This window comes from Varroa jacobsoni, unplaced genomic scaffold (assembly GCF_002532875.2).
Source record: "Varroa jacobsoni isolate VJ856 unplaced genomic scaffold, vjacob_1.0 scaffold_341, whole genome shotgun sequence".
Lineage (NCBI taxonomy): Eukaryota > Metazoa > Arthropoda > Arachnida > Mesostigmata > Varroidae > Varroa > Varroa jacobsoni.
The window spans coordinates 254,198-281,395 of NW_019213243.1; the positions used below are offsets into that span (position 1 = coordinate 254,198).

Below are 27,198 nucleotides of genomic sequence, written 5' to 3' on the forward strand. Positions count from 1 at the left end.
TACTTGTGAAAATGCAAATTGACAAATAGTTGTTTGTCGTCTTCGTGTTTACATTTAACATCGCGTCCAATAGAATTATATAAGTTTTCAAAAACTTCTGGCTGGCTGTGACGTGATTTACTTCCCGCAGCCCACCTTAGTTAGCTGTCTGGTTGAGAAGCACGAGGCCGAACGGGCACTTCACACCTCTCGTAGTAGCGCACCGTGAATGAATGAACCACTCCAAACCGAGCAAAAATATAAAGGGGAGTTTAAATGTAGTGATAGTAAAATGAAAAAAAAAAAAAGAAACTATATCATTTAATCAATCATTCAACGTTAAAATCTAATTCGCATAATACCTGCACCTTGGCAGAAGGGTATATTGCAACGACTCCGGCACCAATGCCCCGATAGAAGCCTTCACCAAATGATTTGTGCTCAAACTGTGACGAAACGTTTAATAATTTAAACGAACAGAACTCGGAAGCTTTAAATCAGCGCGACTGGTGTGCGACATCGGTCTATTTTTATATCGTGCTGTTTGACAGTGAACACATTGATTAGAAACCGTTCTATATGTTCCATAACGCTTGTTTACGCCAAACACCCTTTCATTCAATGTGTCAATTGTGCCAAGAACAACAGGTGCTCTTCTTTCAGGACAAAAATTTTAACATGTGTAATTTAATTCAATTGCAGAAAGTTTCCAATGGAGAGTGTAAAAGTGATGGTTAGGTGCCGTCCGATGAACCAACGCGAAAAGACGTTGAAATGCCGAGTAAGTAACGATCGGATTATACACATTTTTCGTATTCCGCTTTTATCAGTTCTGTATGCTGTATCGTCCTTTACAATATCTGAGTACCTCTCATGCTGATTTTTCAATTTAGCCTTAAAGGTCATATGAATGTAAAAAGGGCCTAATTTTTCTAAAAACTTGAATCTTTTTTCATATAGCGGAAGTGGGGGAAAAAGGAAACAGATATGCGTTTGCCGAGGGTGAATATTGCTAGTATTTTTTGCAATTAAATGATTCCGTTTGGCCATCGAAATCCAACGACTTTTCTTGCATATATAATTGCCAATTGCTTAAATGAGGTATGTAAAAAAAAATGAAGCAGCTTCATTAGATTATTTTGGCTAAAGTGATGTATCGACCCTAAATCTATGATGCTTCTATGAGTCGATAATATCTTTCAAAGAAGCTTGTAAACTGTCCAAAGTTTTCCATCGGAAGATATATGAGACGTGTATGGTTTTCTTAGAATATTAAAATTGATTGCTGTTTATAAAGGACTGAAACGGCGCAATTCAGAGTCGAAGACTCCACAGTACAAAACAACTTTGAATGGCACCTAGCGTTCAAAGTCGCTTTGATGGTAGGTCCTTTTTGCGTTAGGCCTCTCTGTATAATAGAATATACGACCACAGTGTGTATCACAAGGGAAACTGTAAACAAGACGAGGAAAACGACTCAAAATTCAAATCGCGATACCAACGCGGTAAAGTTATGGTCCAGAACAAAGTTTACGATTCATTTAAATTTGCCGACGTGCTAGATCGCTTGATATTTAGCTGTTCAAGCTATCGCGCTGATAACCTGCTACTGAATTGCTTTTTTTTTGACCAGATAATCAAACTCACCCTGTATTGCATATTTTCGTATAATTTTAATTTTTTATGTAGAACCCTTATGCACTACTATATCGTCCAGACGGATTGTCTGGTAATGAATGTTAGCTACATCGCTTGACCTCTATAAATATATTGCGTACCTTAAATGTAGTTTCTTTACTCATCGGCCATCTCTCTTTTTGAGTACGATCTCGATATAGCCATATGTAGCTGCAGCAGCAAGTAAACAAAGGCGCTTCACAACTGTCCAATACACAAGATGCAGCGGTACAGATCTTCCACACCAATCTCGAGACTTTTTTTTCTACGCGCTATGTAAACTCTCCGTTACCATAGGAGTTCGTTGCCTCATTACGCATAAGAGATATGGATACAAAACCCTCTAGGTACCTCACTGGCAAATCTATAAGGACTAGCCGTATAATGCGAAAGCCCGTATACAGACGCATTTAATGCTTATAAACATGTATGTTGCACAATAGTTTTATTACACATAATATTATTTCATGTTTCTATAATAGATGTTGTGTGCTTATCGTTGAAGTGCATACATAATGATAGACTGAGCTGAGACTAATGCAATATTTATGGGTCTTTGGCTAAAATCAAGTCGTTATCTATTGTCTTTGGCTAAGAAATAACGCGAATGCAACTATACGAGACCTGCATCGGCTATAGTACTACATATAAAGCCTGACAGGATGCAATATTTGGCAGTACTCCAAGCATTTCATGTTAATATCTGCCCCATTTCAAATATATTCCTCCTGAGTAATTTCAAAAATCGCGCCTCACCATGCGAAAGTTATTGTTCCCTTTCCCTATAATTGGACAATGTATATCTTTACGCATCTTCAAGATGACGTTTCAAACTGTGTGTTCGCCTTGTCTAGACAGCGTTTGTATAGTTGTACAGCATGTGCTGTGTAGATCAAGACTATAGCAGTTGAATAAAACTTAGTATTATAGTTTTCTCCCGGCCCGCCAACACATCGTGGTATATTTTGTCAGCTCCTCACAGGTGTCGGTGACCTTGAGAACTTGCGCCATGTTGTCAAATAAAGCTCTAGCTCCTTCTAACAACAACTTCAGTAACAACGACAACAAGCCCAACTTTATGAATACGAATGCCTTCAGCAGAGACAACGTTGGCAAAATATGCAAGCGCGAAGTCGATGGCGTAAGCGGCAGCAGTCTGGGGTATACCAAACCTATGATCATGATTATGACAATGGTTATTGACTTTGTGCTTCGTTGTTATTGCTAGCACGCTTTTATCACTAATAACTATTGGCCAGTCATCTTCAACATGAACACTACGAAATTCTATTTACGTGGACCGGCGGCCCGTACGAATACGTTGACATCGAATCGGAGGTGTGCAACCCCTGCCCGTAAAGGTGAATCGTTCCTGAGCTCGACCGACACAGACCCTTCCACACAAATGTCATGTAACATATGTAAATACAAATGAATAGTGAACATGACGCCGCCCCGATCGGGCCGAGGCCGGATGAAAACAAGTGGTTTTAACTTAAACTATGTAGTGGTTCAATGCCCGAATTGCGTAAGACGTTGAGACACAAACGTTACTCATTTGTAAATACAAGTCCTATATAACAGTCTCAGCAACGAGGCAGCGTTCATCGGATATCCGGTAACCAACAAGAGCTGTCCGGTATTATGAATTCTTCGAAGTGAACAAGCATAGGGCCTGAAGTTAACCTATCGAGTGAAAATAATAAAAAGTGTGAGTGAAAACATCATCAATAGATATGAAAAGACAAATGGAGATTTTGTCTATTTAACATTATTGAAACATCTCAGCACCGATACCTCAGTTAAAAACCGTTAAATTGCTAGAGTTGACTGCTGCGATTTAGTTCCACGCTCCGCAATAGAAGTTATTCGAAAAAATCAGATATGGCTAAGATGTGTCCATTGCATACAATATTATAGACGTTTTTTTGCATTTTATGGATCCTAATTAAGTAGTAATCAAGTAAGTAATTTCAGACGGCTGGCTACAAAATGAGGCAGTCTGTTTACGCCCGGACTCAAATCTAGACCACCAGCTGCGTCTAGGTTTAGCAAACCAGCATGTCATATACTGTCATATATATAAAATCATATTATACCACTATGTATAAGATCATATTATAGATCTCATCATTATTTCTAGATCCCAATAACTCAGTAAATGACATTTAATTTCGTCACGAGTGTGTGTGTTGTAAGGTATCGCCGCGATACGTTGTGACCTGAGAACGCAAGAGTGATCTGTTTCCTCTAAATTTGTCAGATGTTTTGTTGTTACGTAGTTATTTTTGAACGACGATAGTTACGTAGGCATGCATATTGTTACTATGATGTAATTCATATTATTGTTAATGTTAGCGTCGTGTGCGTGGGAGAAGTTAATGGACATTTGAATTTGTGTTGTTCCTATTGGCCTCCTGTGTGTGTGCTGGCTGCGTCGTCTATTTTTCTAGGAAATCGTTTGTATTGACTGTGCCAACGCGCATTGCACACTGATCAATCCCGCAGAGCCTAACGCTCCCCCGAAATGCTTCACATTTGATGGGGCCTACGGCGATAATTCCTCAACGGAACAGATTTACAATGACATTGTCTTCTCTATTGTTGAGGTAGGATCATAACTATCTTTCGATAGTGTGCTATCAGACAAGACGTTATCGCTGTTCCATCGAAACTACGATCATGACCGCATGTTTATTTAGTAGAACAAGACCTTTCTACTCAGCTTGTCACAAGTAATCAGATAGGTGTCGACTTCAATATTAGAACAAAACATTGGTGTAATCTCTGTCAATCTAATTACATTTCAGTCCGTCACCGAAGGCTATAATGGGACAGTATTTGCTTACGGACAAACCGGCTGTGGCAAGTCGTTCTCGATGCAAGGCGTCTCCAACCCCACTTCACAGAGGGGCATCATTCCTCGTTCTTTTGAACATATCTTCGAAGTAACGTACACACACACACACACTCGCACACTGTAGAACGAGTGATCTGTACGACCGGTTCGATTACATGATGCCATTTGTTATTTTCAAAAACCTGTTGTATCACTAGGCATGCCTATAGCTGGTGATATCAAACAGTAAAAAAATTAACGTCAAGTGTACGTATTGTAATAATGTGAACCGCAACGTTTTTGCATGCGGCGTCTCCTGTTTTGTACTATCTCTTTTAGGCAACTGCTGCTGCTACCGATACGAAGTACCTTGTGAATGCGTCCTACCTCGAGATATACAACGAGGAAATAAGAGATCTGTTAGCTTCTGACTCAAAGAAGAAGTACGACATAAAAGAGAATCCTGAGACCGGTGTTTATATTCCAGGTAAGTTAGAACTATTTAGTCATGTGTTCGAACAATTTGTACCGGCTTAGTTTTCATAATCTGGCTTCTTTTTATCAAAAAGACTTTTCCAACAACAGCGGTATACTAGATAGCTGTTTATTAAATTCGACTGACCTAGAGAATTTTTAGCATGGGGCGACACAATTCTAAATTAACACAGTATTGTATCATATCTAATTAACGTATGGTACACGTTTGGGATATGGGATTCGAATGTAGGCTTGTCACTTCATACGGTCAACAGCGTGACCGAATGCGAGGCAGTCATGGAACAGGGTTGGAAGAATCGTACGGTAGGCGCGACTCTGATGAACGCCGATTCCTCTCGTTCGCACTCGATATTCACTATTCACGTGGAACAAATGGAGACCGGCAGGGGCAAACACATTCGAAAGGTGCCCTAGTTATTTAACGTCGAATATGGATAACGTGGTAGTATCCTCGTAATATTTTTATTTTTTTTTATCGCTGACGTGCTTTAAGTGGAAGTGCACTACTGAGATTGCTCGTCATCACCTCACCCAAATCAGTGTCATTCTGTGCTTGCTATATGTAAACAAACGCAGCGGAAAACAACATTTCCCTCGGTCGACCTTAACAAAAAAAAGCTTAGTACTCGGCTATCTAAATGAAACATCAGGTATGCAAAGTTATAGGCATAGCAACGCAGATAGTTACGTCAACTCGAATAGTACCACTAAAACATTGTGCCATCTATGACACTGCCAAACTTTTTTTTGCCCGCAGCGAGAGCCTTTTAGCGTTTCCACTATAAGTCTAACGTATTTGACAAGGCTCAGATTTTACCGAAAGCCCAAAAAAGCTGGCAGAGTTTTGTAGCAGACTGACGACTTGTGTACAGATGTACACCGCACTGGATATACGAGGGCAACCTCATTTTCGATGCTAAATACAGTCCATTGTTGTTTCAACCGATGATGAATCAGGGCAAGCTGAATCTAGTTGATCTAGCTGGCAGTGAGCGTCAATGCAAAACGGGAGCAACAGGAAATCGACTTAAGGAGGCGACGAAAATCAATCTCAGCCTTAGCGCGCTTGGAAACGTAATATCCGCTCTTGTCGACGGCAAGGCTAAACACATCCCTTACAGGTATCATGTGCCTTGCCTGTTTTCACATTTCTCTAAATAGAAAAAATTAGGTGAGGTAGGTCGTCACTTATCACTTACCTAAATTCAGGTCACTCAAATGAATGCATACATACGGACATACGACAGAGGTATGTTGTACTCAGTGAACCTCGAAACAGCGTTTCCTAGCCTCACTCATTGCCAGGACGCTAAACAATATGTTCCATGCCTTTTCCTGTTATAGAGACTCAAAGCTAACGCGCCTTCTGCAGGACTCATTGGGAGGTAACACAAAGACCCTGATGGTCGCTTGCCTTTCACCCGCAGACAACAACTATGACGAAACCCTGAGCACTCTACGGTACGGTGTTTTAGAAAAATCAAATTCAAAAATTGATTGAAAAATTAGCATATAATTTTAGCCACTGCTTTAATTCTAATTACCAATACACGTTTGAGCATATTAGAAAAAATGGAGTTTGATGAATCACATGCTTAAGTGTGTTACATTTTGACTAAGCTTGCGACTTCACATGCTTCTGATCGTAAGTATAAATTTTACCTGATCCGAAGTAACAATAAAGTTTAAAACGATTCGTATTGGAGTCAGATATGCGAATCGTGCCAAAAATATCAAGAACAAGCCTAAGGTCAATGAAGATCCGAAGGACGCCTTGTTGCGTGAGTACAAAGAAGAGCTCGAACGACTCAAGAAACTCCTCATCGATCAGGTGAGCCATTGATGGTCTAACATAAGGCAAAATCTGTACTGCAACAGTATCAACTAACAATTTTTGCAGCGCGTCTAGTAGCAGAAACATATACATGCAGCTGCTTCTTGTATGTAGCGATCTAGCGTTGACTTCAACAGTACTGATTAGTCATTTAGTCTACGTCTAGCCTCTCCGGAGCTAGTGCGCTCTAGGTCTAACTAGTAATACCTATACACTAATAACATAGCTATCGATTTGTCATCCAGGTCTCGGGAAATCCTCCTCCGGCACCACTCCAATCTCGGGAGAACCTGTTAGGTCGTACACAGATGAATAAGGATATGAGCGCTTTTATGGATGCCAGCAAAGCCAATGGTTCGTTTAATTTTCGCGCCTGTTAGACAGATGTAAGGACCGTGTCGGTTGATACGCGCACGTGTAATATAAAGGTAACAAAACTAGCAAGGAGAAGAGAGGGGGTTGCTTTCTGGCCTCTAGGGGTTTAGAATGTGTCGCAGCTTTGCATATGCGACCATTGTACCGAATATATTTTTCCTATCGAATCCATCGTGGCAGGGAAAGGGGTGCAATATTTGATAGATTTGTTTTCTATAATTTAGATGAACATGTAACGCTGCAAATAGAAGATCTGCGTCAACGTTTCGAGCAAGAAAAACGTGCGAAAAACAAGTTGATAGAAGACATGAACCAGCTTAGAGAATTCTATGAACGTAAACTACAACAGCAGAAAGACGATCCCAATGCAGCAGGTAAAATCTGCATATTAGTCAGGTCTAATCCTGTGCCGTATACAACAGTGCACACTAGTTCTTTTAGGGGTAAGTGTTTGGCTATAGCAGTTGATTGTCATCACTTCATAATATACAGAACGAAAGAGTGCCGTTTATCAGTACCAAGTCGTTCAGCCAGCGAATCCTCTTTAGACATGTTAAAAACATAGATAATTGTTTGCCGACAAAAGTACGACCTAACTATATTGGCTATACTTGAATCTATTCGCAGTTATAGATGGTGATCGAGACAGTCCTGAAATCAAACACCTTATCCAGGATGCTACCAATGTCAAGATTGAAGAGTAAGTCTTTCCTCTCTTCGTAAGCCCAGCAGCATCTTGTAAAACGAACACGACTGTGGTGCATATCTTCTAAATCTATTTTCTAAAATGAAGCCCTTATCTGCCATAATCTATGTTGTTTCGGTAATCGGCAAATGACCTTTCAACACTAGCCATGCGTTGAATCATAGTTTAATCAAGCTCATAGTACGTTCAGACTTTCGTCAGGTCCTCGGCAGAAAACATCCAATCAGGTTACAATTTGGTCTGGTAACATGTCAGATACGGGTAATAGATAGAAAGATCCACTAGCGCTCATCTGGTCTAGTTCACCGGGGACAATCATTCTGTTCTCGAAAGCGGCCGTCAATTTTCGTCGAATTGGCCTATCACGCCGTTTTGGCTAATACTGAATCCTTTAAACCTAAACCCTGTCGAGAATCGTTAGTTCTGTGTTATGGGAACGTTTCTCGGAACCCGCATAAAAAGACCGCAATAACGTAGGTTGCCAGATCGTCAATTCTGGGTAGCACAAGGAACTACTCTGCTCGGTGGGTGCTCGTTCCGCGCGAGGATAAGAGCTGAACAGCTTTCAAATTAAGAAAAAACGATGCCACGTTCTCGATCATGATGAGCTTGTGATTTAGCTCTAGAAAGGACTGATTCTCCAAGTACAGAAGAGACAACGATCGAGCGCATATCCGCTATGATAAACTAAAGAGAATTCTATTAGCAGAATATGCTTGCAATCATTCACTTCTGTCTCACACTTCAAGGCTCACTTAAATCGAGGACAACGATAGCTAGCTAATATTTTCTTCATTATTACGAGTGTTTCCACACTGATTTTAGTAGCTAACATTGAACAAAACACGCTCCATCTATTATTCTCACACATTAACTAAATTTATATTAAAAGACCCATAATTGATTCTGTCCGGTTTTAGTGAACCCGCACTAATGGAACAGATGCAAACGACGGCTCTACAGCGACTGCAAGAACTTCAAAGGAAAATCGTTGGCGGGGAAAAGGCCGATGACCAGGAACTCAGACGAAAACGAGAGAAACGCAAAAACTATGCTGAGAGACGGATTCGTGCAATGGCGGAAGTGTTAGCCAAAATTGACGGCAGCGATGAGGTGCAAATACACAAATGTTTAGTCCTTTACTAACTGTTAGATCTCCTACTAATTAGAACAGTGTCATATCATATCATACACTCATGCAGATATATAGGATTGTCCAAAAAATTGTTGACCGTCAGCTTTTAGATAGGTAACACGAATCACATGGGGTGTCATCTGAAAACTAATCTTAGACCGTATTAGATATGATAAAATGTATCTATGGTTAAAAGGTTTATGGTAGGGTGCCATGAGGATGAGTAAAATTTTCCTAAAAATGCACTATATTTCCCAATTTGATCACGATAAAGGCACGAGTGCCGTTCATAGTCATGAATAAATTTCTACTCTTTATGGTCAAAGTGCGCCGTTGGAAGAATCTTTTGGAAACTCCTATGTGAAGTATGCTTCTCGTAGTGGCCGGTCGACGAACGACAAAACAAAGTAATTAAATCATTACGAAAATGACTGAGCAAAACTGACACGTAAGCTACACAGATGAGAGAAACTCGATGGTTGAGCGCCACACGATGCAAAATAATGTACTTACTTGATCGTATCTTCATCTATAAGGCTCTATAGAAACACAATAAAATCGAGCCGTTTCTAAGGCAGGTGGTTGGCATTCAAACAAGGAACATAGCGAATACGTGTTCCACAATCTGTGGCCAGGCCCAGACTGATACCCAACAGGCTAATGCTACGTCTGATGGGACTAGTAAAGAAGCGTGAGTTGTAAACCGCTGTTGCCCGAGAGAACGACTGATTCGATTTTCTACTATGAATGACCCAGGGGAATACGACAAGCCATTTTTTTTGTGACATTAAAACTAGTGCTACAGGGAGGGCGTCACTTTCTACTGTGACAACGTCAGATCCCATAGATGTTTAACTATTCAGCAAGAACTGAGGGAACTTCGATGGGAAATCTTAATGCATCTGTCGTATAGCGCGGGCTTTTCACCATCAGATGATTATTTGCTTCGGCCTCTGCAGAACTTCCTCGATAGTGTTAATTAATTTCTATTAAAGAAATGCGAAATAATACTAACTGTCATAATTTTTCGTCCAAAAATTACAGAAATGGGGTTATGGGCTTCTCAAAAAGACAGCAGAAAACCATTGATCAAAATGGCGCACATTTTGCTTGAGAGTATATTTTAAAAGATAAAAAAAGGGATTGCTTTAATTCAGTTTTAACCTAAAAACGGTCAATAGTTTTTCGATAGCTAAATGTATACATAATACATATATATATATATATATATATATATATATATATATATATATGATAAAGTCGTAGTTTCAATAACAATAATCTAGTTCTTATTGCTCGCTGCCTCCTCGTCTTAGCTAACGTTCAGCTAGACAAATACGGATGATATGCGATTATATTGTATATGGAGTTATGTACTGCTATATTCATTCGAGGTAGTTTCATTACCAAGCAGCTGAGCTCCGCTGTGTTGGAAGCGGAATTGTTTCTCTATTTTCGAATAGAATGGTCTAAATACCCCAGAGAAAACCCCTTTTATTAATTGTTTCTTGCTTAATGACGATCTAGAATATGCCGGACTATGAAGATATGAACGCCCAACTAGAGCATAAGACATTGGTGTTGAAACGAGCAAAAAAAAAAATACAGAGCCTTGAGACGGAAATTAAGGATCTCCAGGTGAGCGGAAGCCTGACAACACATAGATGCACTTTATTGATTGTATAAGTATCATCTGCAAGCTACATACAATAGAGCGCTGTCTGCATAGTTGTAGAGATCGATGTTATTGGAGTAAGTGTGAACGCTTAACGGCCGTCTACACACATGAACACCTATTGCACATCGAAGCATGATGAGATTTGCAAATAAACAGAAAAAATTAACTAAAGACAAAGAAAGGGACGCAGTGCTTCATTGAAGTGTATTAATTTAAAATTAATATATCAATTTACTCCAATTTTCCAGGAGGAGTTTGAACGCGAACGCACCGATTACTTAGACACCATTCGTCGGCAAGAGAAGGCTCTAAAGCTGCAGGCACGCATCCTTGACAAGGTAAAATTACTAAATATATATGTGTATAGTGGTATTTTGCTTGATTAAGTTGTTAGGAATTAATTGTATATAGAAATGGCGCTTGTTTTTTTAATTCTAATATGAACCGGTTTATATTAATCAATAAACGAATGTCAGGTTCAAGGCGTAATTCGACGAGATTGTAATTATACCAATCTAGAACAGATTCGGTCACAGGCACGTTGGGACGAGGATCTACAAAACTGGCTACTACCAGATGTCAATATTGAAAATATACGCTTGCCCCTAGCCAACGGCAACGTTAATACTCTCAACGGTGGTAATAACGACGCTACGAACACTCTACGGGAAGATAACAATTCAACGAGTAGGTTGCCTGTGTTAACTTTTCATCGCTGTATAAGTTACCTTCACTTAGATTATAATGATACAACTCAGCAAAAATGCAATAGGAATGCTCCCGCTTGAACAGTCTGTGATCATTTTTCTCCTGTGACATACACACTGGTATTTAAAACTGCGTGCTTCTATTCGACCTGTATCGCTGCTTTCTTGGTTAAATCGATCTGCCAAAAGGTAGCCACTGTAGCGGGGGGCGTAAAGGGGGCAGCTCAACGAGATCTTTGAAGGGGAGCCTGACGAACGGCTGGCTTGACGGTTTCTACAGTTCTCCTAACGAACAAACCCCCCATATCAAAAACGGTCATCTCTTCTTCAGCAACGGTAGCAGTAGCAGCATCGTTGCTAATGCAAATCCACACGACTCGAATAATAATCAGGTAACTTCCATGAAATTGGTCGAGATCGTAGAAGTTGCACTAGGCGTATATAAGAACACAACAAAATCTGTCAGATAGATTTTCCGAAGAAGCTGTTAAATAGACATTTGTTTGTTTAATACGTTTTGCCAATTATAGATACGTCCTGGCGCTATAGAAACATCTGTAAATGTTTTTAAAATAGAGTCTTCTTGGATTACACTGTGCTTAAAAGACTAAATTTTAACCTCTCTCTCTCTCTCTCTCTCATATATATGTGTATACCATTTTTTTTCTTAATTACAGGTTGTAAGTAACAGTACAGCACAAGGTCGGGTGGACGGGATGTCTGTTCTGAGTGCGAAACAGCAATTGAATGACGATAATCTGGAAATACAAATAAATGGTAAAAATGTATCGCCTACGGTCAGTGCTCAGGGGCTGTTTGCGGCGGCGGTTGTGGCCGCCCGTAGCCGTTCGCTGCCGAATAAAAAGAACGGTGCGTAACAAATGCTGACAAATGTCTACCCATAACTATTGAGTGCGTATTTATAGATGTATGTCTTGTTCGTTACATAGATACTTATTGCGTTCAATTAATCTAATAAACATGTGATAATTCTTGAAAGGAGACTCTGAGAAAACAATGCAAAAGTACACATTAAACGCGTAGAAAAGCATATGGCTAAAACATTGAAGATCCGTTTTTACACGTGTTGGAACAAAACAAAATTCCTTTTCTAAAAAAACGCGATCCTTAATATTGTTGCGCGCTAAATTACAGTCATAAACTGAAAAATGTTTATTGTACTTATAGGATCTGGTACGATAAGTCCAGATAGCGGATTCCTTGTACGACGACCAGCTAGGTTAGAATCGCTCGGAGCGAATGGGGAAGAGTTGACCTTGGCCGATCCCCCAACAGGTCCAAGAGGACGTCGCAGGTCGCGAACGTACGAAGACCTCCTGGACGCCTGGCCAGCCGTTTAACGGCATAACATTGCCGCGATATTACGACACGACACAATCACGTCTCATCATCGTATATAAACAACTAGCATTAATTCTATTCTCAGTATTCTGTTGTGAAGCAACGAGGTTCCAAAGACGAAAGGTCCATAATAAGCGTCAGCAACACAAATTCGTATACATTGATTGCAATGAAAGTAAACATATATTTTAAACTTCCGTCAGCCTAACAGCAGGGTTTAGAGGACGAAAGAAGCTTTCTACATTTTTGGACGAAGGAGGGCTTCACCGATGCCGTTATAGGAAAGCTAATCTGTTGGAATAGCGACACAACGATGTTAACTGTTATTACAAATATCGGTGTTCTTCTTGCTATTAAGCTATTGCATTTTAAAGCGAATTCTATACAAATTAAATTGTATATTATAGATTCTATTCTATTACAACCCTCGCTAGAATAAAAATTATGCCAGTCCGTATCTTTTGTCAAGGAAGGCTCAAACACAGAGAGGTGACGAAAGCGACATACCGTGTCGTAATGCGCCCAGGCAGGAAGGCAGGCGCTTTTAAGGATTCGGGGAAGACTACGCTGGTCATGGGGGAACTATTGACACGCCGAAGCCGGTAACAACGAACAACAGTAATTAATAACACGCAGCAACATAACAAGAAAGCTTTTGAAGCACAAATTATCTGTAGATGATTAGCACAATACAATTGTTGGCCGAGAAATTTTGATAAATAAAAGCTGAAGTGCCGTGTGTTTATCCTTGAAGACTGTCGATATGCTCGTGCTTCAGCAACAGTAAGCGACATCGACAGACCCCGACCATTTCTCGGAGAACTATGCAGAGTTCAGCGGTGTATTATTGACAGGAAATAAGAGCAAGCAAATTGCATGAGAACATAGGGGGCCGTAGTTTCTTATTGCGTACCCTTTAGCTTCAGTTTATGTAAAACGGTATAACGAAATAGCGAGTGGATGAATAGAATAGGACAGCGGCGGCAGTAGAAAAAACTTGTTCGTTAGAATCAAATTGGTGCTACAAGAAGCCCTTTGCAAACGTAAGGATTATTATTACTTGGGATGATGGCTTTGAGCAATGCATTGGCGAAACTCGATAATTTATATTTGTTGACCAATGAACTAGAGCTTCAATGCCTACGACAAATATAATGTGGCATCATAATAATACGAACATCTAGTTCATAGTGTAATAACTTTTTATCTATATAATAAAACTCAGTTTACTGTAATTTCAATTTTGCCACAAGCGTTATCTTACTTTTTACTTGAATATGATAAGGCTTACTTCACTGAACGTCCATCTTTTTGTCCACGCTTTTGTGAAATCTTTAAATCCATTGCCTATGGGCTTGCAAGCTGTGGAAAGGTGGTACTAGAATGTTTACAGAACCCAGCTTGGCTGTCGCTTGAGAAATCTTAAAATGAATTTCAAGAAGACCACTATTGGTCTCTATTGGCCGCATCATGTGACCACTTGTCTTCACCTTTGTAGTAAAGACAATTCGATGGTTTCGTCCTTGACATTCCGATGGTTTTCAGTACTTTAGCGGACACACCTCGTTGAAGATTTAAGTTGACCATGCTCTGATAGAGGCTGCACGAGAACATGCACAGTCGAATGACACGGCATTGTTTACTTCCTTATTTCTTAAGGATGCTGGTTGGCGTTTAAGAGAATATATTCGATTTGATCGAGAGAGCAAATACATCAAGGCGTAAAACAAACACTTTGGTTAAAAGCCTCATGTCACCTCAGGGGATCGCTAAGTCATCGTTAACCCTAACTGATTAGGGGCATCGTCCTTACAGATTACGGTCTACAATTGGTTGCTTCTAGTAGACGCATCTGATACGCCGTTGCATCTTTTCTATCCCATATCTGAGCGTTAACTAGCCAATACTCAATTCACTATCACTAAATATAGTATATAATACTATGCATATATATAATAGACATGAGGCGTTTAAGTAATGACTAAAACTAGCACAACCAATATCATTGTGTAGTGAAGCCAGCAAATGGAACTTTTGCTGTTATAAAATCTAAACAAAACCAGCAAATCTTGGATAGAAATATGCAATAACCTATGGGCCGAACGAAAGTGTTGTCGGTAAACGACGCGTATAATTTACTGTCATCTAAATCAGCCACATCCGTCCAGATATTCTGTACAAGACAGTAGACAATTGGCATATATGAGGTTTTTTTTTGCTGCAGATGGTAATGCAAATGCAGTGTAAAAAATGTCAGGACAATTGTTGTTGTCGCTGTCCCCCTAATCTCAGAGTTAGAAAGGCCGTGTAAATGACCTTACGTTATTTTACCATGTCACGTTTTGTGATGATATCACGCTAGTTCAGATACTCAAAAATGCTTTCCCAAAAAGAGGAAAATTGCACAAATAGTGAATAAGCACTTTAAGACAAAAACTACGAGGGTTCTCACAAGGAACTAACGGTGACCTTAAGACCTCGCACATGCTGCAAACGCCAGCTAAGCACGAACAAAGCTATCGGCGATCTCCTACAGCAAAGGCTGCAGGATATTGTCCTTTATCAAAGCGATACTTCTGCCACTTTCCAAGGTCTTTTTTTGGAAAAAAGGTCGCTACCCTTCATTCAGGTGACCGCAGTCGTATGAAGCTGTGTGTTTTTAAACATTAATTTTGCCATATTTAGATTCTTTTGGTTTTTCAGTCCGCCTTACCCTGAGAATGCTTGCAGTACCCTAATATTTAATTTTCGTTCGCGTCATAACAGTTATAGTTGTTGGCGTGGAATCTTTCACTAGTGCAGAAACGCTAGCGTCTCCAAGGATAAAATTTTGAGACAAAACTGAGTTATTTTAAAGTAAGCCATGAGTCGATGTGGATCGCTAAAGTTGATACGGATTCGTAAAAATGGTTCCGATATATAAAAAAAAAAATGCCCTTACTTGACAAAAATATAGGAAGCGCTTTTTACGGTTAGCTGCGTCTGTGTTTGTAGGTTATTTAGCTGACAAATTTGTTTCAAATCGTGCACTTGGTCCTAATTCAAACGTGGAGCCACACTTAACGCGGCACGACATAACTTTCTAATGCTAATTGAAATTTCACTAAATATATTCTTATATCACTGATGCATGCAATTCAGCAATTACGATAACAACGACGATGGTGAAGAGCTCTTCGCCTTACGAACAAAATTGGGAATGCTGGAAATTTTTTTTTTTTTTTTTTTATAGTGCAATAGTTTCTACAAAGTGTTTTCTACGACAAATTTCTTGGCTGTTAAAATAATGAAAACAAGCAAGAAATTAATGCATTTTCCGTTGGAAGCCGTCAAGGTAAGCCGGAAAATATTCTTCTACTTTTTGTATTAGACAACAGTAAGCAGTTGGATGAAGTCTGCACGCATTCTAGAATTTACTTAGTAGTACAGAAAAAAAATATTTTTTCTGTACTACTGTCATTTCGAATATGGGTTGTGCACGTCAGGGTGGGTGGAGCTGTGCTGCACGTTGAATTGGCCTGCTGTTTCCGCAAAGAGATTGTCACACTATTGGGCAAAGCTAAATTAACAAACGGTACTCGAAATACACCACCTAGGTTCCATACGTCGACTGCAGTGTACGTGTTTCCGCAGCCGTTAACGTAAGTTAGAATGATCCGTGGTAGCCGTGGTCAAGGCGCCGAGCATCAGATCACTGATTGGATCCCTGCTGCTAAACAGGTGGTTCAAAGATTTCTAGAGAAATAATTTCATTTTTAAATCAGAGCTCAATACAGCTCTGATGCATGTTGAGCTCTAATCATGCAGCGTGTAGGTACATGTAAATATCGTAGATATAATTTCACTTTCTGTCCTTGGCATGTTTATAGCTGGTTTATAACCGCATTATAAAAGCGTTGGGGTTTTGCATGCACGAAAAAGACGCTAGAAATTAATTGGAAAAAGTGAAAATACTGGAGTTCCTAATTGAAGTTCTTCATTGATAGCACAAAGGGAATATAGGGGACCAGTCATGACAAGAGACGTCAGCTCACCCTGCAGTTAGCCTTTATCAACGTGTTATTCATACATGTATAATTTAATCGCCTGTTAACTTCTATGGCTGTATAGACGTGTTACATACAAACGCACTGGCGGCCGTCTATGATCTCTATAGTATCACTATACTAAACTGTTTTGGTGGCCGATGAGGAGGGAAAAAAGTTCTATCGAACAAAGGTTTTGCGAAGCTCGTAAGATGACTCTAAATTAGTGATATAATTGACGTTAATAAACTGCATCGAGAATATTTTCTTGCATTCTGAGCAAGAATCATCGCCATCGATCCGCGAAACAAAAGAAAGTTTAAGTAAACGGTTCCTAGATTACTCCGCCGAATTTTAGACGATCCCAGAAGATAATAACCGGTTCTTATCTAAAATGTTTAGTTTTAGCATTACGACTGGTCGAATAATACATCTGATGCATATTTTCAAATGCTCTATTTGTTGTCCATATAAAATATTTGTTGAGATTTAAGCCTAAAGAAATACATTTGATTGATAGATATATTTTCAAACTTAGCAAGAAGGTGCGAAAGGTAGATGGGCTAAGTGAGCACGAAGGGCACCTCGTAATATATCCCGGAAGATCCAAGATTAAGAACGGCTTTTTTTTTTTATCCTCATTCGAGTGCTGCGGCTGATAGAACGTGTTCTCTACCTACGAAGTATAATTCAAAAAAGTCCCATAATGAGACTGTCTTTTTTCTTTTATTTTGTATTTTTTTTTTATTTCCTATGAAAGTTTTTGTGATGTAAAATTTGTTAGGAGTTATTCGTCTGAGAAAATGTATATCAACTTACTTTTATCAACTTATGACAGAGATGCCGGATTAGGTTTAATTGATAATTAGCACAAGTTCGAAAAATGACAAAGTGTACGCATTGCGCAGCGATATTAACCCTTAGAATCAAACCATTTTAATGATTGTGATAGGTACCCACGATTGTGACTGGCAGTCATAAATGAACAGTCAACACTACTTACAGACGCGGCAGTGCTTCCGTCGTCATACGCGTGTGTGAATGCAATCGTGTTTGCGATATATGATTTCATAGAGGAACGATAGAAGTAAATAGACGGTTTTTGCAACTTTTACATAACTCATACGCTTATATGATAAACGTATGCAGTCATTTCTCTGTGATAAAAATAAGTATTACTCGAGGATCCTTCACGGCAACCAAAGTTGGAATCAATAACACTATGTAATAGTGCCATAAAAAAGTCATGCTAGTAGTTGTGCAGTGATCTATGCTGAGATTCGACAGGTGTACAGATTCGAAAGTACATAATCGTTCATTACGTACTTTCGATCCCACTCCAGTTTTGAATATTACATTGTTAGTTGTTTAACCGGGAGTTCCAGCATTCAACAGATATTCAGTTATTTTGGCGTTAAATTTTTCACGTCAAAATTACGCAAATCAGGAAATAATTTGGAAAAATAGGATTTTTCAAATATTTCATGATTTGCGTCCTGCTGCTGCTGCTGCTGCCGCTGCTGCTGCTGCTGCTATGCGTGAACTGTTACCTAAAAAAACAGGTAATCGTTCTATTGCTTGACACCTGAAAACCTGATACGCATTTTTTCATAGAAACACAACACGTTGAAATCAAAAAGGACAAATACGTTTGCGATGGGGCACGTCATTTTGAGTATGGCAGTAATAATTCTACGAAAAATGGTGTACGTATTTGGTTAGTATTATCAATGCTAACCAAATACGTACATAAATTCAAGTGAATTACGCAGATCGAGCGAATTTCGTGACATTTTCATGTACGTACGTACGCACGTACGTACATCTATATAACAACTTCCTAGTTAATTTGATGCTAACCCTTCTCAAATTATATTAAAATCCGTCGTGCCTATTTAGTTTGCTTGTAAATTTCGCCGTTTTTATTGTCTATTTTAGGCTTCCAAGTTTCTTAAAGCGTAAAGCCTTTGCAAATTTACCCCCTGGCCCTATTAATTTTTTAATCGCGCAATTCATTACTCGCATAATGGTTTTTACCGACTAATACCTAGAACGCAAAAATCTTCCCGGCAGAACTAATGTGTCCTTCGTGATAATTTTTTACACGTAGCATTCAAATGTATTTGAAAAAAAAACCCAATCCACATGTATATATTGCCCGTCCCTTTTATTGAAATAATAATAGAAATAATTAAAATGCCTGACTTAAAAGGGTTGTCTTCATCGCATATGATACATTTTAATTTTCTTAAGTTACCGGACCCATGCTCCGAAAGTAATGATTTCTTTAAGAACATATTTCATAAGTAAGATTACTAGGAATAGGATAAGAATAAAACGTATCGGGCGAGTCCCTGGCCAGCGCAACGCAGCATCATTTAAGCGAGGTTAAGGATGGGCATGCAAACCTTGTCGAGCATGCAACACAATTGTCTTTCTGCGCCTCGCCCAGCATCTGGACAAGCACAGCCAGTCATCTTATACCGTTTGCAGTAATTCACACATGTGCCTCTGAAGCAAACTGCACCGTGCTCCTCTGAGCCAGTACACTGAGTGCCATCCGTAGCATATATGGCAGGTACGAATGGCGAGCATCGTCCGTTATTTCGCATACAGCAGATCTTGCATGCGTCTTTACCTTTACAGGCACAACGTTGGTAACCGAAAACTTCGCAAAAGTGCCGACATACACCCGCCTCGCATCGCCCATGGTTTCTGCACGATGTTCCGTCCTTCATAGACGATGCGGGAGCACATACCGCAGATGTACCAAGGCACCTTCTTGCGTCGTCACAGTCGATACCTGCAGGTCGACAAAAAGTCTGATCCGATTCGAATTGACACTGGTCACAGCATTCGTGATTTAAATCGCTACAAACAGCTCCCCTTTTGAAGTGGCAGGTGAGACCGCAGCAAGGACCACCTTCGAAGCCTTCGTCGCATTCCTCACCCGGATCCAGTCTTTCATTGCCGCATAAACTGTCCTTGCTAAAGCATTCCGTAGATTGTTTTCGGCGTAGAAGAGTCGACATTTCTCTAACGGTGGTAGAACTGAACTCCATCGAAAGGGCTTCAGGGTTGTCAAGCCAGTCCATGATTGTCCTTGAACCCTCTTGAGTACTGGCTCCCATCATCCGGGCCAATACCTGGGCTATGGTCATTATTTGACTTCTTCTAGGGATAGTCAGGTTATTCTTATATAGGTTTGCTAAACCCACGTTTGCCACTGTATACTGAACATATGATTCACGAGGTAAAGGGGGCCATCTCCACTGTCTGCGCACCTTCGAGCATACACCTGAATCAAAACTGATGTTTCCACTATAAGCTGACGAAGTACTCGCGCACTTTGTGAAAAATCTTGCCGTAATTAACAGAGCGCCACAATAGTCCTCGTTTATGCGGAGATCAGTCCAGGCAAAGTAACTCAGTACATCGTATATTGACTCGGACAACTCATTGTAATAACTGTGAATGTACCATTTTACTAGAACATCGCGAATATCTAGAACGCCTATTCCAAAACCAATCGAACTGCCGTCGAATGAAAGAGACCTAAAAAGTTTGTTTACATCTCGGAGTAATTGAGCTGCAATCATCTGGGCTCGTAAAACCGATTCCCCCGCAATATTTCGTATAAAATGATAATCAATAACTACCCTCAATCTGCAATGGTAGTTGTTCAATACCCTCGGACTCTCGGGGAAGGTTTTATTACTAGGATCGAGCGGAAATATCCCATCAAAGCATGTTTCCTCAGCGCCTTTCACAAAAAGTTTACCACCTTGATCAAGCGAACGGTCTTTCTCCTCTTTGCCGCGCCTTGATTTCACTTCATTCGACGGTGGACGTCGCTCTAGGGATCCCGTATTGGAACCTGCAGGTTCTTCGCGCCGGTGATTATGTGTCAGCGTGCTTGAGGCGGGAACGCCCTTAGCGAGTTTTTTCGGGTTACGATTTTGCTTCATCGCCCGGGGCCGTCTGAACGACTCGGCGCTAAGAGCAGCTTGTTCTGCGTTCGAAATGCTTACTTGTTTTCCTAGCCAAAACTGACTATTATTACGCGCGCTCTGAGTTTGAGGAGCTTCGACAGTAGCCACTAGAAGGCAGAAGCCCGACCAGAAAATAAGGTTTGCCTAAAACGACCAAAATAAAACCGTTGTATCGCATTAAGAAATTATTGCAACCGCCTTTTGTAGATCCTGTATTGAAGCCTCAACTAAAAACAGTATCTAGTAGTAAAAAAATCAATACCTAAAAAAGCTGATTTGGCGTAACCATACTTAAGGGAGAAAACAATTACCTACTAAGAACGAAATCCCAGCTATTTTAGATTGGCGGCAAATGTTCGAATGGAATGGTTGTAACAGAGATAGATCCATCCATCAGATAATAACCCGCAAGTAAGTGGTGCCACTAGATCTCTGCGTGGTTGAACTCCCGATTGGAACCCAAAAAGTCCACGCTGTTTAGAGAACAGAGGTCATTATAGAACCAAATACTGCTGCTTTACAGGAAAGCAAAAACCATACAACGGCAAAGCTTGAAAATCGGAGCTTACAATGAAGCTTCATTTCAAAAGATTAACTTTGATCGTTGCTTTAGTCGTTTACGAAGAGATCCTAAAGTCTGACGGGGTCTTTCATCAGTTGACCGAACAGTAAATGATAATCGGTAAATTCGACAAGTGGCACGTCCGATTAGAAACACACTGTACCAAAGAGATCAGTAAAACTATTCGCTAATGAAGCCATTTTTAAAGGTCTTTCCGGCAATGTGACGAGTATGCTTGGCCGATGCTACTGTCATTCACTGGGCCAGTGACAATGATGATACACTCATCGATAATAATCTTGTAAACAAACAACTAGTAAAGTAGAACGGTCTCATCGCTAAGAAGAAGAATCCACCAGAAAAATATTCGTTTATAGAGAAAACGAATACGTTGGTATCGAAGGGGCCTCACCATTCAACAATTTGCAAAGCTCCGTCCAACTAATGCACGACATTTAGGCTAATTCTTCTCGATGCAAACCGGAAAGCCGCGAAAAGGCTTAAACTATGATAAGCAACTTCAGTGTGTAAAGATTTTACTTCCGCAGGTCAGACAAGAAACATTCTGCAAATTCTCAGCAACAGTTTGTCAAGAATAATGGCAGATCTCAGGCCCGGCAGGACCAACTGCCTTCGCAATGCTGCTTTTGGGGGTTGAAACTAACGATTAACGAAAATCGACGTCGAATTTTTTCGATTTTGCTTGTGACCGTAAAGAAAGCCTATTTAACTGCAAATGGACAGGTGCACTTACAGCGCGAAATGGCCCTGATAAGACCTTGGCCAAGCTAATACTTTCATTGACCCCCGTGAAGTCTTCAAAGCAGTCGCGGTTAAAGAAAAGAGGTTATACCTAGTTTTTAAATAACAACTGTGTAGCACCTCTCATAGTTCAACTTATCGAGGATTTTTCCGGCGCTACGTCTCGGAACGGAGGTGACGTGTAAGTATAATTGCAGTCGCTATAAAAACTAACATTTGGGCTTCCGAAAAGAGTTTTTGTGCTCGCTTTCGAAAATTCAGCGCTTTTAAGTCTTACAGATGATAGGTTCTCTACACGCATATAGCGTATCACAGTTATTAAACACCAAACTTAATACGCAAGAGAGCTAAAAATTGCCATTGCTTCACTACAATATATACAGCAGGGGACACTACCTACAGCAAATACCATTTCTGCATCCCCTGTTGTCGTTGTCTTGTGGCGGTCGATATTTCGGTGCAACAAAATGTCACAACTCCTGAAAATTGATTAACTAGCGTACTCAGGTAGAGTTAACTACTCCTGCCGGCGACCTGGACTGATTAGACCGCTTGACAGCTAAATCGATGTCGTTGTTTTAGAAATATAACAGCAGTACAAAAATTGGCACCGGATCGAAGTTTGCTCCGCTCCCTCTTAAAACTATTTGATAATAATTAGTCAATTCAATCGATTATTTAAGTACTAGAATCTTCCCATACAGTTATTTTCTTCCTAAGCACTAAGACGTTACTAGAAGAGACAAAACAAAGGATAAGAAACTGACAAAAAAACTCCGTAAACATATCGACACACTACAACATAATGTTGCTGATTTACGCATAGGCGTGCAGTATGCCTCATGCAGGTATCATCAGTGATTGTCTGTCGGCCCTGTCGCTGTCGTTGGGAAAAAATTACCTGTGACACTTGGAATTATTTCGAATGCGTGCCAAAGATAGCTCAAGACACCCATATTGTAACGTCGTTGATTTCATTGGGGTCTGACAATGAAAGACCTTACAGCGATGAGCCGCTTTTAGCTCTACTGATGATATGTCTTACTTTTCGCACAACTATTTGTATGTAAAACGGTGGAGTTTATAAAGATGGCTTTGCTGGTCGGACTACCTGAAATTCTTATGTCACATCAGTCTATCCGTAGGAAAGTCAACTTCAAAACAAGAACAACGACACAAAGTATTGTAATTTCTGAATCTGTACTATAAATCACGAAGAAATATCTTGCGGATTTGTGTTCTATCATATTAGCACGATCTCGGCAGCACAAGTCTGTATAGAAACAGTTCACGGTCGAGTACGGCAGGCAGGTGGGCAGGCAGGCAAAGTGACACGAATGAGGTCAACATCAGAGGCTGAAGTAAGATTAATTCCCAGCGCATCGATGGCTCGGGGTTTTTTAATCAACTGGAAACAAAATAATGTGCAAGAAAATTGTCTATGATTTTAAAACCGTGGATTTTTCCGCTTTTATCGTCACTCAACGATTAGGCGGCGACGAAGGACGCTTCGAACTTGATAAAAATGTATCGAGCCTACGTTGGAGCCCCTAGTGAAGAGATGGTGATGACTTCGGGCCAAGCAGCTGAGAGCTATGTAAACCTTTGGCTGTTAGCGTGAGGAGCGGTGGGACGGCGCTGATGATGCAGCTTTGCTTTTATAAATTCTCTGTCTTTTATTTAAAGCAGTAATAAATACCAAGTTGTGAGGTGTGGTACATTTTGAGAATAGTGTTAAGTAGCAGAAAAACACTCACCTTAGGATTTTAGCAATGGATAAAGTAGAATCTGTCGAATCCCTTGGCCATCGAGCTCGGCAACATTAACGACAAGTAATTAATTGTCAAAAATTTACCGGTGCATTTTGCTGTCTTCAACATGCAGTACTTTGAATTTCTTTGTTGGGACGATCGTCAGTGGAGTTATGACTTGCGGGCACAACGGGTAAGCACAGAGGTAGTATTTTTGTACTTGGAAAGTGGATTGCGGGTCTGCTTGCAATCAGGGTATAATTGATTAAGAAGGAGAAGTTTGTCCCTCGCTTGGCGTTACGAAGATACATGTCAAATTAACATCTTTGTCAGCGCAGAACTTGGCAAAAAAGAGAATGTTTTTTTTCATGTTGGCTGATTTTGCCCGCGCACCAGACCGTTAAATCGGGATGGAACTGCTTTTATGTACGCTTCTATTGGTGTTAAGTCGACTCGACCTCTTCGTCAGATGGTCAAATGGCCACGTAGAGATTTTCCATAGAGAGCAACGTCATAGACGTCCCAAGGTGACGGTGCTTGAAATTAGAGATGCCACACCTACCACATGGCCACTAGAGCTAATATTAGTTGACTCTATTCAACTTCCCAATGTTATTTGCTAAACATTTTATTTGCGACGTAAACAATTAATTACAATAACGACGCAAGGTTTTATTAATAAATCAGAGGGGACGAATAAATTCGAAAAGCGACTGTCAGATAGGCTTTGGAAGTTATATGAGCCCAGTTATGACCCCAAATGTCCCACAACAGAAATAAGAAATCACAACCCAGGTTCAAAAAAACAGAAAAACAGGGAGCTTGAATTGTTGAATTTTCCGAATAGATGACCCGCGGACGTTCGATGATGGTCAGCTGCCTTGGATTTAAATAATTTTGTCAAAAAATTTCTAACGTGGATAGCTCATGAACTGGGTAAAGAGCACAACGAAACATGCTTCTTAACGGCTCATAATACTCACAGGTGATAAAAAATAATGCCCCTACGTTTATATAACAACAAGCGTGAGTATCGAATAGAGAATAAATAGGCGCTTCTCCAAAATAACCTTAATCTCGATCCGACGAAATGCGTGCTTGGAATTGATGGCACTGAAACGGTATCATACACTTAAGAAATGTTCGGGAGAACAAGACAGCCTATAAGGACTTACATACGGCTCGGTTACATCAAGTAGACGAAGCAATAAAGCAGAAAACCTTCTATAGACAAGGCCGGATCATACTTCTCCCCAGCAGTGCCAACAGGTCATGGCAGGCTTGTTAAATACGCCCCGAAAAAGCCTGGGTTTCAGGCCATATTCGAGTTCTCCAGGCTTCGTATCATTCCCAATCATTAGCAAATTAAATTCGTAACGGTAGATAATAGTCACTAGCGTTTTCCATAGAAATCGATTAGTAAATGCCGGTGTTGTTTCACAGCGCATTTGAATTGGCTCGACGAATTTTCCAACGTCAGATCTAAATATTTCTAGTGAGATGAATAAATTGATGGAAAGAAGGAGAAAATCGTAGAAAATGACGATGACCAGATGAAAATATCTTGCCTTTGTAGTTCGAGGGGAGCGCTGAAAGGTTTTTAAGTGAAGAAAACAAACGTTTATATAGACGAACTTAATATTACTAAGTCTTTGTTCGTTCTACTCAGATCATTCAATAGAATGGCCCATTCTAGCTGATTTTGCAAGCTGGTAGAACTTCATCCTAAGAGAATTGCGCATAAGATTTTGTCGATACATTCAGGAAATAGTTCTTCTCTCCCATAAAGTGTGTGAGTAAGTTAAACACATTGAGCACTCCTTAGTGCGGTTGCTGGAAAATCGTCCAGAGTTTTCCAAAGGTCTATATTGAAGGGAAGTTATTTACCTTCTAGGCTCTGCATAGACGCAACATTGGATTTTAGAAAGATAGAAGTAAATCGATACTGGAATATTTTTGGCCTCTAGTGACCTTTTTTTAGGACATAGAGAAGCCCGTAATCTTACGAGCAAGTTAAAATCTAGTGCCAACAGTACTTTAAACGTGACGATGCGACCTGGCGTTCTTATCAAGTAGTCGAACCTGCCCAAGGCCGCCACCGAGCTCGGTTCCTTTCCGGCTCGCGATAGAGAAGAACCATGATTTGTTTCAGAGGGGGTCTTCTTGTTTAAAAAAGTTTTGCAAATGGTACGTGCAAAATACTTGGCTAAAGTCAATTCATGGAAAATTTATTTATTGAAACTACCTACTCAGTTTCCACATTTGAAGTACTTGAGTGATAAGCATTAACAAAGCCGTTAGGCTCCAAGCTCTGCTTGTGTGAAAAGCCTTTTGAATTGTAACAATCTGTTTTTGTTCTCCTCACTGGTCTTCAAAATTCCAGTCTTGGTTCCTAAATTAACGTACTCTTCTTTTGCTTAACGCATTCTTACCTAACATTTTCGCAGCACCTCAGCTTTAAGGAAACTTACTTCTTTTATAGTAAATTGATTTTTAATCAAAAATTTCTAGAAGCACCAGCAAGATTTTAAAGTGTTTCAATTTCAAAGGTCACCGGATGCGCTTGTAATAATATAATAATTACAGTAGGACAGTTAGGTCGATTGGAACATCGCAGAAGGTAGCTAGTCAGATAGATAGGTAAGTAGGATCATTTCAGTTAGGTGATCAATCCTAGAATAACTGGACCAAGGCTACAGCATAAGCTTGTACGGATATTTTAAAAGAGAAGCGCGAACACTGCGAAGGCTCAAGGGAATAGATTAAGCGCAATAACTGTAAGCTCAAGGACAAGTAATGGTCTAGATAGAAATGTACGCGTAGGCGCAATGTTTCGTGTTGACAGCCATATTTATATGCATACCTTCTGTGCTTCAAGTTTTTCGTCCAGTATAGCCCTTAGGGATTCCATGAGCCCGAAACGAAATGTGTCTATGCCCGGGTTCGAACCTAGACCACAATGTGCCCAAAGATTATCAAGCAAATGTATTGCCCATTGAGCTACTACAAGGATTCCATATATATATATATATATATATACCCATGCGATCTTTTGAAACTGAACCAACGAAAAATGTGCATCAAAACTTGCAGAATCGCTTCAGATCTGCTGTAAAATCATAAGAACTATAGTTATAGGAATTCAATTTAAGATAGTAGTTGATATACACCGCTAGTCGTAATACTTGATTGTAGTATTTCATTTTCAATACAGATAAGTTAACTACCATGTTTTTTCGATACCGTAGTTGACTGGAATCAAACACAATCTTAGCAAGTGTCTTAGTTCTGCCGTAATACGACCGGAGAGGCAGCG

At 40.1% G+C, this 27,198-nt stretch overlaps 2 protein-coding genes and 1 long non-coding RNA gene across 7 annotated transcripts; 2 read left to right on the plus strand and 1 right to left on the minus strand.

Moving 5' to 3' along the window:
- The first annotated feature begins 689 nt into the window (after positions 1–689).
- LOC111259526 (osmotic avoidance abnormal protein 3) lies at positions 690–14,031 on the plus strand. 5 transcript variants are annotated; one of them, XM_022831605.2, is made up of 18 exons: positions 690–760; positions 4,110–4,265; positions 4,467–4,604; positions 4,835–4,982; positions 5,223–5,398; positions 5,951–6,114; positions 6,338–6,454; positions 6,704–6,824; positions 7,073–7,181; positions 7,427–7,576; positions 7,830–7,902; positions 8,829–9,021; positions 10,571–10,681; positions 10,970–11,059; positions 11,198–11,408; positions 11,618–11,820; positions 12,106–12,298; positions 12,617–14,031. In XM_022831605.2, the coding sequence occupies exons 1-18, from the start codon at positions 692–694 to the stop codon at positions 12,787–12,789; spliced, it is 2,595 nt and encodes an 864-aa protein (XP_022687340.1). In that variant the 5' UTR covers positions 690–691; the 3' UTR covers positions 12,790–14,031. The 5 variants fall into 5 exon arrangements, with proteins under 5 accessions (XP_022687340.1, XP_086824060.1, XP_022687342.1 ...); XM_086967934.1 differs by having other exon boundaries at positions 11,258–11,408; XM_022831607.2 differs by having other exon boundaries at positions 7,836–7,902.
- Positions 14,032–18,960: 4,929 nt separating this feature from the next.
- On the minus strand, positions 18,961–22,737 carry LOC111259527 (ADAM 17-like protease). Its single transcript, XM_022831611.2, has 2 exons — positions 22,541–22,737; positions 18,961–20,951 (listed from the first exon to the last, which is right to left on the minus strand). Exons 1-2 carry the CDS (start codon positions 22,541–22,543, stop codon positions 19,194–19,196), a joined length of 1,761 nt encoding a protein of 586 aa, XP_022687346.1. The 5' UTR covers positions 22,544–22,737; the 3' UTR covers positions 18,961–19,193.
- Positions 21,817–23,851, plus strand: LOC147753624 (uncharacterized). The gene is made up of 2 exons (XR_015310634.1): positions 21,817–22,312; positions 23,384–23,851. It is a non-coding gene; the product is annotated as an uncharacterized LOC147753624 (long non-coding RNA).
- The last annotated feature ends 3,347 nt before the right edge of the window (positions 23,852–27,198 follow it).